Source organism: Gymnodraco acuticeps, unplaced genomic scaffold (assembly GCF_902827175.1).
Source record: "Gymnodraco acuticeps unplaced genomic scaffold, fGymAcu1.1, whole genome shotgun sequence".
In the NCBI taxonomy this organism is placed as follows: Eukaryota; Metazoa; Chordata; class Actinopteri; order Perciformes; family Bathydraconidae; genus Gymnodraco; species Gymnodraco acuticeps.
In genome coordinates, this window is record NW_022991935.1 from 91,643 (window position 1) to 103,552 (window position 11,910).

General features: G+C 40.4%; 1 protein-coding gene across 9 annotated transcripts in view; it reads right to left on the minus strand.

The window, feature by feature from the left end:
- Positions 1-11,429, minus strand: part of si:dkey-30c15.10 (uncharacterized protein LOC559353 homolog) — a 30,090-nt gene extending 18,661 nt beyond the window's left edge. For 2 of the 9 annotated variants that reach the window (XM_034200290.1, XM_034200288.1), the window contains exons 1-14: positions 11,284-11,424; positions 10,493-10,589; positions 10,204-10,377; positions 9,719-9,814; positions 9,082-9,266; positions 8,685-8,771; positions 8,271-8,357; positions 7,509-7,572; positions 6,084-6,275; positions 4,466-4,779; positions 2,983-3,077; positions 2,727-2,856; positions 991-1,126; positions 283-459 (exon numbers count right to left, since the gene is read on the minus strand). In XM_034200290.1, the coding sequence (XP_034056181.1) occupies positions 283-459; positions 991-1,126; positions 2,727-2,856; positions 2,983-3,077; positions 4,466-4,779; positions 6,084-6,275; positions 7,509-7,572; positions 8,271-8,357; positions 8,685-8,771; positions 9,082-9,266; positions 9,719-9,814; positions 10,204-10,377; positions 10,493-10,583 (1,828 nt within the window). In that variant the 5' untranslated portion in view covers positions 10,584-10,589; positions 11,284-11,424. The other 7 variants (XM_034200289.1, XM_034200293.1, XM_034200292.1 and 4 more) reach the window with 7 other exon arrangements.
- Positions 11,430-11,910: the final 481 nt, after the last annotated feature.

Genomic DNA, 11,910 nt, shown 5'->3' on the forward strand with positions numbered 1-11,910 from the left:
AACTATGCAAATATAAAAATGCTGCAAATTAGTCACTATATTTAAAATGATTAGTTTAGCTACGTTAGCTCAATGGCAGATCTGCAATAATATCTGAAGGATTTATGCAATTTTCATTGACAAACTTTATAACTCCCGAACTTCAGCATTTTGTATTGCAGCATTTTTTTAAATGTGGTGTTTCGTGCATGTGTTTTGGCACATTTGTGTGCGTTTTCCCCTGTCTGCCACCATGGGACAATTAAAATGCAATCAAATAAAGTAGAATTGTTTTCCTGCTACCTGTGCGGTTGTGTGAGGAGCAGACAAACTCCACCTTGAGAGGCAGCTGGATGTTTGTGATGCTGACCGTCCCTCTGCAGGGCAGCTGGGGAACATAGTCCCCCTCCTCTCCTGACTCAGAGCCCCTCTCCTCCCTCAGTCTAGCAACCTCTGCCAGCAGGGCAGAACGCTTCTCACCTGGAACAGACAAGTAGAACACATGGAGATAATTAAGAAGATGAAGAAAAAACTCTTATGCTTTAAATACAATTATTTAGGCTTTGCGAAATAGGGATGGTTGTTATTATTATTATATAAACAGACAAATGTATGCATAATAGTTTTGTTTTTTTAAATAACACTCGTTTGTGTTATTTCATCAACTGTAAGTAAAATGTTATTATCGAAATAAAGCAATATTTCATATGTAGCTCGTAGACAAAGATGGCTACGTTAAAACTGAAATCTAGACCCTTCTCTGGATATCATCAAGTAAACCCTGAAAACTAATTTGTGAGCCTTCCCACTTTAATTTCTTTATCCCCCTGCACTCACAAACAATGTTACACATCTCCTTATGTGCCTTCTGTCTCCTTGTCTGTTTTCTGTGCAGTCCTTGCGTGTTCTGTTGTGTGTTTTATGTTCCCTCTGTATAAGCATACTTAGGTTTATGAAAGGCTCTATATAAATGTAAGTTATTATTAGTAGTAGTAGTAGTAGTGTATGTACAGGAGACCAGCAGGAGCTTCTCCGCCTCAGCCTCCTCCAGCGAGCCTCGGCCGTGCTCTTCATCGGTGCAGCAGCTCAGAGCCTGCAGCGTCTGGCTGATCACATTCTGCAGCTTCCCTGCTTCTTCATTCAGAGTCTGGACAAACACAGGACAACATGTAACACTATGGGTTACTCACTTTCAATTTTGAAGCGCAGTTTTCATTTCAAATTGACTGATTTAATATTATCTAATAAAGTATATACTTAAATCTCATCCTGAAGTATGAAGTCTGAAATTGGTTGATTAACAATAACAGTTCAGGGGTAGACATTAATTCCACTGGCCCACCGGGCCGGTGGAATTAATGTGGAATTGTATTATCACATTATTAATGTGGAATTGTATTATCACTGGCCCCACCATTGTAACCACTGGCCCGGAGCATTCGTCCAAAATATCTACTAATAATGAAGAAAATTAACACATTTGTTGCAATAGTAATTTATGCACTAATTACATTACTACTTGTACTACAACATTTGAACAATCAGTTCTTCCTCATTTTCCTCAATTGTTCATATTTGGTTTATTAAAATAATGATATTGTGGTCATTGTTAAAAAATGCTATTATTATGAGTATTATTATTTGTATAATGCGCTTTCTGCCTTCCTGTCATCAGGAGTTAGAAATGTAATGGCTATAGATCAAATTAGATCCTTCATTATCCTAAACTGCTGGGACATTTCTCTATAGCCAATACCTTTTATATTTTCTACTCTTCACTTACTTGTCGGCATAGGTCGGCATTGATGTACAGAGTCGACAGAAGACCTTATATTGGCATCATATTGAGAGGTGCAGTGACGCGTCCTAAAACCAGGAAGTAAGCTGCTGGTTCCCTCCACAAAAAGCAATGAGATTTCTCCACAGGGTTTTGGAAAATAGCTGGAAATAAGGTCTGTGGAAAACAAACCTGTTTGATAAATGCACGTTTTATTCAGCCGGATAATCTCCACATGTCTACCCTACTTTTATAATTTTAGAATCATAAATCAAATCGATAGATTATAAAAGGGTTTTAGGACGCGTCACTGCACCACTAGAAGCCAACTCCATCGATCAAGCTGGCTGAAACTTTCTCTCCCTCTTCTTCTCATGCTCCCTGTCACTCTCCTTTAACTCCTCCGGTGACTTTCTTTCATTTGAAGATAGTTTTTTTGCACGGCGCTTGGCCGGTTACCTCTGGTATTAAAAACATTTGGCGAATGGTTAGGTGGCGCGATAGTCTGTAGTGAAGGAGCGCGCTCACGGGAGCCTGCTCGCGCTGCGCTCCGGGCCATTTATAATGTCGAGCCCTGCAGATTATAGTGGTGAAGTGATGATGTATTTTTGTTGGCTGACTCAGAAGTTAGAATCGCAAGTGCTCCATCAACCAAAAGCAATGAGATTTTTCCATTGGATTTCAGAAAAAAATCATTATAATAATTAGCATTTTTTCCACCAGAAGGAAAAAGCTATTGCGAGGCAATAAACATTGAAGATTCAAACATTCATCAGTGGGGTATTCACTTGCGTATTTTGTAGAACAAGACGTGAACATCCCTTCAGCTTGTGTTAACCACCAACCTTATTTATAGACCCTATTATCTTATCCTATTTATCTAACAAAAAACACATTCAAAACCATTGACTTCAAGATGACTACACGCAGTCGACTTCACTCGATAGGTTAGTCTGGTTGTGTTACACACCGTGATTTTCTCCCTGGTGTTGACGGAGGGTTGAGGTCGGGACTTCTCTGGAGCTCGCCTCTGAACACCAGGAGTGACGCTCTGAATGCTGGGCGCTTTATTCTGTCTTTGTGTGCGGTAGGCATCAATACTGTAATAAACAGAACAGAAAAACATTCAAACATTGTGTCAACTGAAACTATTGATATTCTATCTATTCACATCAAATAATGTATCATCATAGCGTTAAGAAGGCCTGTGGGCCTGCTGTTATTACCTGTATAGAGGAGCAGATTCACTAACAGGAGTGGTGGTCTCTTCAGGAGTCAGGAGCAGAGAGGGAGGAATGGAATCCTGGCTTGCTTCCAGTCGCTGTAGGTGGAATATGGAACATTAAATATGTTTTCCAGGGTCTGAATTATGAATGGAACACATGTATGGAAAGCTCATAAGCCGCTTTCACACCAAGTACTTTGCTGTACTTAGTCCCGCCGAACTCTTTAGTCCCAGAACTGTCCTAGTACAGGGTATATGCAGGAATCCTGAAGTCAAATGTAAGACCTTTTTTAAGACCCGTTCCATACATTTTAAGACCTCATCGCAACTTGGAGTTCTAACCGGTTACATTGGCGACACACTTTACCTCACATTTACTATATTGATTGTAAGATAGCACAACTAAACAGAGTGCAGACAGACTACTGAAGCCTCCTCTCCACATGAACTTCAACCTCTCTGTGAAGGTCAGGTTTAATGCAGCATGCTGCTTCTGTACTCTTTCATTCCAGTAAAACTACTCAGAAACCATTAGAAGAAAAAAAAAACGTTGAACTATGAAATATATTCAGCGGGGTAATGCCATATAGGAGCTCCCTCACAAATACCCAGGGGTTAAATTGGGCTGGGGCTGTCCGGGGCTAAGCCCGGCACATAGGACGATGCTCTGACGTCATCACCCTCACACATTTGTCATATGTTTACAAAAAAACGATATATATGTTAAGACTTTTCTCGTTCTTAATATAGACTATATTTAGGGTCGATATGTGTTGACCTTACTTTAAAATAGCATATCTCTGTGACTGGATATAGTTTGGCTTAGACCCCGGCCCCACGAGGACGCATACGCAAACGCAAAAAAGTCTTCCGTTCACACGCATTCGATTCATTAACGTGTCCGTTCACACTAGACCGCTGGAAATGCTGGAAACGCTGTAGTACATATGCCAGGCCTGTAAGTGGCGCTGCTGCCGCCACAAAATACACCAAAAGCAGCGAAGAAGACCCCGGAGCATGGTTGTCATGGTTGCCCTTCTGTTTATTCTCCGCGGTGGACGGCGTGTTCTCCTGCTGTATATCTCTCAGGTAGTCCACCAGCAGATAAACCCCCCCCCCCCCCACAGAGCGGAGCAAGGCAACGAAACTTAAAATAAGAAGCAGCATGTTATGGCACGCTATGCATGGGGCCACCTTGAGGGGGTTTCCCGACATGTTGTTTCAGTCAATGAAAGGGTGTTTCATGTTGTCGTTGCTGTGGACCTTCTTAATACCTTGGAAAATGCCGTATAATACTTTTTAATAGCCTTAATTTTCGCTAAATTGATTTATCAACTTTTAATACTTTTTAAGACCCCGCGGACACCCTGTAGTAAATCACGTTCACATCGGAATAAGTCCCTGCAAACAACTTCACGGCGTATACTGCCGCCCGAAGTCCGTACTCCGGTGTGAAAATGCCTATAGTTATGCAATTATCTTACCAGAGGTGTGACCACAGCCTCTAAAGACTTGCTGAGAGGAGAGAGGATGCCACTGGAAGGAAAAGTCAGCAGCTCATCCTTGTTGCTTTCATCACAGTGCTTTTCTTTGGACTCCCTCTCTTCCTCACTTTTCTCCTTTTCTGACTCCATGTCAATCTTTTCTTTGTCTCCAGAGCAAATGCCAATGCCGCTGTCCTCAGTGTCTTCATCCCGCCTCTGCTCCTCCATCCTTCCAGCATATTCCAGCACCTCATCGAACATCTGGTCAATAATTTCGGCAGTGTTGGTCTCATCGTGAGAGCTCAGTTCAGCATCTGTGGAAGATACATTAACAAAGGGATGAGGGCACTTTCTGAAGAAAAAAAAAACTTCAATTGAATTTTTGAATGAGATGCCTGCTAATGTCTGAGACAATTGGATTTAAATGAAGGAAACCCACACCATATAGACACGATCTATCTTGTTGTAGGTTAATCCCAGTAACGACTTTTCCCTCAAGTGCAACCCTGCAATAGAAACTGTGCTCATGGCCTTAAAATGGTCTCTCTACTTACCACCGCATTGAAGCTGAATAATGTAAGCTTTAAGTGAAACAGAAACATCCATACAAACATAAGTGGAGAAGCTTGTCCACCTGTGAATTTGTAAACATTCTGCTCTCAATATGAACCCACCACATGCAGTGATTTCTGTCTCACCAACAAACAATTTCACCCACGTGCTCGATTCTAGAGGTTCACCTCCTTCCTGTTCTCACCTGACCCTGCCTCCGCCCTGGACTCCATGGAGGTATTTTCCTCAGACACTGTTGAGTCATGGATTAGCTCAGGCTCCAGGATAAAGGTGACTTTCTTTGAATTGTCTCCTCCCTCTGCTTTGTGGGTTTGTTCTGACGGCCCATCTACAACACCCTGCCCTGTCTCCAGAAGGTGATCTGACACCTGGACCTCTGACAAACCCTGAGCAAAAGCAGATGTTGGAACTCTTTTGTATGAGTCCACATCCAAGTCTTCTTTTTTCACATTAGCTGCCTGGATCTCCTTTGACTTTTGACATATGTCATCGGTAGAAGTACTTTCTCCTGTATCTTGCTGGTTTTGTTTTGTTGTAAAAATATGAATATCTTCTGCAACTGCTCCTTCACAGGACTCCATGTTCCCTTGTTCTTCATCCTCTTCAGGTCTAGGTTTTTTATCATCCTTCGTTTTAGAGGAGCCAGGCATTTCAGCAGAGACATCAACCAAATAACATTCTCCATGTTGGATGTCAGAGGGTTCACTTTGATCTGCAACACTGTCTATTTTCTCTTTTTCCATTATAGGTGATTCACAATGACTCTCCTGCTCTTTAACACACACACATTTCTCCTGTTCTGCAGCTCTGATAGACTCTTCCTCATTGCACACCTTTTCTTGAGGATAACTCCAAGACCTTAACTCCTCATCTGTTGAAGGCTCAATGCCCTCTTCACTATATGAACCATCAATTTCCTCAAATGACCCAGACCTGCCCTGTGTAATCACTACCTCAACCGGTTCCTTCATGTTCGACTCCTCTGCATGAGTTGATTCTAGCAAGCCTTGCTCTTTACCTGAAGGCAACTCAATGCGTTCCTCACCCAAAGGTGCTTTTGAGAAACTCTGATCCTCGCTAAAAGACAACTTCAACACAGTCCCAGTCTGTGCAGCGGAACTCTTTTGCTCCTTCTCCTCCCTGACTCCATCATCAGCATTTTGCTCCATGTGCATCTGTCCCTCAATAGAGCTTCCAAGCTCTAGCGATCCTTCACAGTCTCTGGGTGCCTTTAATCCTGTTGAAAAGTAGTCTTACATGTTATAATAGGCTACCCGTGTTAGTTCATTCATATCTACTCTTTTATATTAAGTGGGTGTCAAAATGGATTTAAATAGTGTAGAATAATGATGTTAGAAAAGCATGTATTACACAGTAAACACGCGGACTTCCTTGCAACTCTCTTAGGTGCTGCTATTAATTGAAATGGAGGAAAACACTGTTAAAGTAGATATTGTTTCTATCATGATGAAACTGGCACTTAAACTTAAGGAAATGAATGACTATTGATCCCAAACCAGTGCTCTTTTTTATTAAAAAAAGAAAGTCTGTATACCACACTGTGGAACTAATAGGAATAATGTATCTTCTTATTACTAAGTAAGACCAGATTCTATGTACAGGGTTCATACACTTTTTCACCATGATTTTCCATGACTTCTCCAGGACCTTTACCTAATTTTCCATGACCAAAGAAATGACTCTTTCTCAGCGGTACCACTGAAAATGTTTTATTTTAACATGGAACAGGAAAATAAGGTCTGCATATGAAACATGTTGAGCCTATATAAAACAAATCAAATAGGCTTACTAGCTTCTACACGCTAAAGCAACTCAAATCTCTCACCAGCAAAATACCTCGCAAGTTAAATGCTAATTTACGTTTCATTACGATACAGTATTTATTATCATTATAGTATTACTATTTCGGCGATTAGATAAAATATAAATTATATTTGATGCAACTTTAGTTACATTTCCATGACTTTTCCAAAACTTTGGGAAAAATATTGTTTTCCATAACTTTTCCAGGGCCTGGAATTTGCATTTAGAATTTCCATGACTTTTCCAGGTTTTGAATGACCGTAGGAACCCTGTATGTAAGCATAACGTCTTACTGTAGGTGACCAAACGGCAGCATTTCAAGGGTTGTAGAAAGGGTCAGTTAAACGGTTCTAGTAGCAGGTGAAATGTTGGTACTGTATCACTGTTTGGGAATAAATACAAATAGATTTAAAAGAGTAGTGTTTTTTGTTTTATAATTGTTATACCCCGGGTGCGATGGCATCAAAAAGGCAAGAATACTGGTCCTGCAGATCACTTTAGGTCATTTCTACTTCTATCGCTCCAATCGGTCTGCTGAAACCCTGTGTGTACCGACCTAATCCTCTATACTTCAGGAACAAAATGTGTGTTTGCATATTTATAATGACTGATTTTGTAAAAGTAGGTCTGATGTTGAAAGTCTTACCTGCACCAGATGTAGAAGCTTCAGTGAAGCTGCCATCTTTCATCACAGCATCATCATCCATCTGCTGGAAGCAACAGGGAACACACGTAAGATACAGGAATGCAGAGCCTCATCTGATGTTTGTGATATAATCAAAGTAAATACACATACTAAAAAGAGAAGTAATACAGTACAGCATCTCAAATGTATTATCGTGACTGTGTGCTAAACAACTATAAAAAGCGTGTTAAAAAAGTGGCACGAGACAAATAAGTAAAACAGTGTTAAAACGTATCAAACCAACAAACCATACAGCCATTGAGACAAGTACAGTAATGCTCACCAAGCTGTCTTCATGTAACATACAGTTGTATTCATTAGAGGTGATTTTCTTTCAATAAACCCTATGAAACTCATTGGAACTGTGACACCATCCTTGTGTTACCTTCTCATATACCCACTATGGATCGAATAGAAGCTGCTGTTCATGACATGTGAAGTGAAAAGATAATCCTTTATGTGAACAATCCATTTCCCCAAAACCACACCACACCTTAATATGTGCACTTTTTCAGAAGTGATCTTCTACCTCTGAAGAGACACATATCTGGAGCCAAGGAAATGGGTTATTATGCCAACAAGGTGACTTGTTATTTGCCTTCACTGCTCCTATTCTTATCTCTACCCAAATCAATGATGCCCATTTGATTGGCTCCAAGTATTTGGCAGTGTTGAAGCACAAGAGTGACCAGAAAGGGAAGGGTTATTTGGTCACAGACTCACATCCCAGGGCTGCATAGGAGGCCAACAAACTCTTCTGGTGGATCTAGGAACCCAGACGGAGGAAGAGGGGCCAAGAGGGGTCCATCCCTGCTAATGTTCACATGCACTAGTGTATAAAAAACCCTCAAAAGCTATTTACAATAAGAAGTGACATTCTGAGTATATTACTGAACATACTACATGCCAGCCAAAGGGGGCATCCTATCCATTCAAACGCTATATAAGTAGCCTATCCCATCAGCATCGCAGAGATGTGGAAAGCTGTCTAGAATAAAGTGAGTATCTGTTCCGTTTCTTTTATGTGCCAAATAGAAAACACATCTACTTTAATAAAACACAATAACACAACATTACTGACAGCTAAGACCAACGTATTCTTATTTGAATTATAAAATATGATGATCGCAAGCCCACCTGAGATAATGAGGGATCAGAGCTGCTCCTCTTCAGCCAGGCGTTCTCACTGATTGGTTGGAACGGCAACTGGTTCAACTCCCGTTCCTGATCAGTGAAACAAGGTCACAAGTCAAGACATACATTTCCTACAGGTACTCATTCATGCTCAAGTCAATATAATTAAGGACAGTGCAGCAGCTAGTAGCTTCAATTTAGATAGATTTAACTGTTTGAACATTCAACAAAGAAATACTGATGGATATTGCAAATAGTTTATATGGGTAAAGGACTTCTATCACAAAGCCTAGGAGTTCAATTGCCCATATAAACTAAAGAAAAGAAGATCAACAATGATGTTGATCCAGTTCATTCAGAGCGGATAATACATTTTAGTAAAAAAAGGCCAAGAACCAACCTGGCGGATGCGTGAAGCCTGCATGGAGCTGGGTGCTGCAGAGCCCTGCAGCTTCTGCTGGATGGCAGACACAAATTTGGATGGGGTCCGCGGAGAGATGTTGGCAGAGCTGGCTGTGGTGGGGGGGGCAGTCTGGAAGACTGGCACTTTGAAACGCTCCAGTCGCTGGTTGAATTCTCCCTCACCTGAGGGCACATTTATAGGGATTTACTATCAAACACGAATAGGCATCAGGTCAAATTCAAATCTAAGAAATTGTAGCAAAAACACCATATACATATCTGTATCTGTCTATGTAATACAGCAGTATGTTGTGAAGGTAGTGCATGTGTACAATCCAATGGGCATGATGTATTTTAAAGTGAATTATGCAAAAGTCCCAAAAGCTTTCCTTCCAACCCTTGTCACGATCATGTGAGCTAGGTGCTGCAAATGATTTGAACTGACCTTACACCCTCAAAGATGGCCCTCTGGCCACTGTCAGGTCTGATCTGAGATCATTCAAGTTTATGCATTTTAGGTTGATTGTATTCTATCTATTATTCTTTCTTTTAATCTCTGTAAAATAATAGAAAATAGTATTTAACAGTAACAAGTCGGATGTTTCTTTGCCATGTGTGTTTATTTGCATACTCACGAAGGAGATGCTCTTTGAAACCCTTTTCCTGGAGGATGAGCAATGGGCTGTCCACCCCGGGATCAGACAGGCACCGCTGGGCAAGAGGAGCTCCCCCTAAGACAACACACCATTTATATTTATAGCACCACACAGATTGCACGGCACCTTGACAATAGTTCTTATCTTGCATGCAGGAAATCCAGCTTGACTGTTGACCTTTGCTTCACGTCACCAACTTCAGATTTCCCACAATCACCGCCCACATAACTGTAACCTTTGTATGTACCGTCTAATTTTGTGCATATACAATAAATATGTTTTATATATATATATATATAGTTGTTTATTATGTCTTCCTAGCTAATACCAATGCAACAGCCCTGCAATAAATGCTACTTCCATATCATGTTATACTGAAGTGTTTTGTTATGATATTTAGTCTTCCATTATTGATCAAAAGATACAATATTTTCTTGTCTGGTCAAATGTAAAGGTAAGATTACCCTCTCGTCTCTGTGTGAGCTGCTGGACCCGGGACCGGACTGAAGACACCATGGGTGTGTCCGGCTTGGTCTCTAGCTCAGCTTTGCGGCCAGAGGAGGGTTTAGGACTACAGTTCTCCTGACCCGCCGCCTCCAGGCGCCGCCGCTTCTGGCCATCATTGCACTCTGAGACATCAGATAGAAAGATGCAAGGGAAGGATAAAGTCAAAAATGTTCTTATTCTGCAGAGAATATGATACACAGATATGCGTGAAACTCTACATTATTGTTAACAAAGGCACAAACAAACCTGGTGCCGAGAGGACATTATCTTCAGAGTCTGACAGAGGTGTTCTCTGTCTTTTCATGACGTTGCCAACATTTTCCTCACCAGCTTCCATTCTGAGCTGCAAACAGTCACATCATGTGTTTTAAGATGCAAGCTATTATTAAGCACAACAGCATTGCTACAAACAGGTGAACTCATTGCAGTTCATGTAGTGACTCACCTCTCAAATCACCTGCTCACAACTAATACACTGGCCCAGTGAGTTACAGACCAGATACAAATAAGATGTGTTAACAGTGAAGGTAATGTACGAAACGATTGATCGGCTAAAAGTTATGATGTGGGTTAAGACGAACTAAATAGCCATGATAGAATAAATAAAGCTACTTAACAACAGACGTTTTTACACAGACAGAGGAATATGATATAATATCGGATATTATATCCGGTTTTAGCATTTTTTATGAAATGTTGCAGTAGGCCTATGTCCAAGCCAGTAAGATTAGGTACAATGATGTAACATAATGTTAACTTGTTAACACTGCTAACACTTGAATAAACATGTGTTCGTTCAAGCTAATTAGCGTTAAAGCATATATCTGCGTAACTAAAACCTGTTACTTGACTTAGCTTGCTAACATTAGCTTCGCAGCCATTTGAATAAACTCTAGCAAGCTAATTCCAAGCTAACTTTTCTAAAACTGACCAGCGTAACGTTAGCCTAGCTTAGAATTGCAAGCTAACTGTAGAACTAACAAGCGGAACAACAGAGCTGGCAATGTATATGCTGAATAAATCGTGTGTTGTCTTACCTGAAAATAAGTCTGTAAGGAACAGTTGAATTGACAGAAAGCTAGAAACAACTTCCTTGTTGTTTTACGCGTTCGTCTCCTCCTCCAACTTTGAATTTCAGCGGGTCTTCTTCTGACGTTAGCAGAGCATAGTGCACCCAACTGCAGTACCGTAAAGACTGTGGGAGATATGGCAAGTCGATTTAGCTTTTATTCATTTCTGGAGGATGTCAGAAATTCAATTGTAACTAGTTGTAATGTGTATTCTTGATATCAGATATGCGATTTTAACTAGTGATATTTTCATCGTTTTTCTCAATCATGTCAATGGGAGTTGGCATTTGAACTATTTCAAATTCCAATTTCTGATATCAGTAGGCCTAATTCAATTGTTGATATCAGAAATACAATTTGAACTAGTTCAAAATCCTTTTTTTATATCAGGAATTCAATTGTAACTAGTAACAATTGAATTCCTGATATCAAAAAGGAAATTGAACTAGTTCAAATGGTATTTCTGATATCAACAATTAGCATTTCGAGTAGTTGAAATTGAATTATTGATATCAGAAATTTGTATTTTTACTAGTTCAAATGTATTTGTAACTATAGGAACAACAACTGATATCAGAAATGTCAAATTCCAAC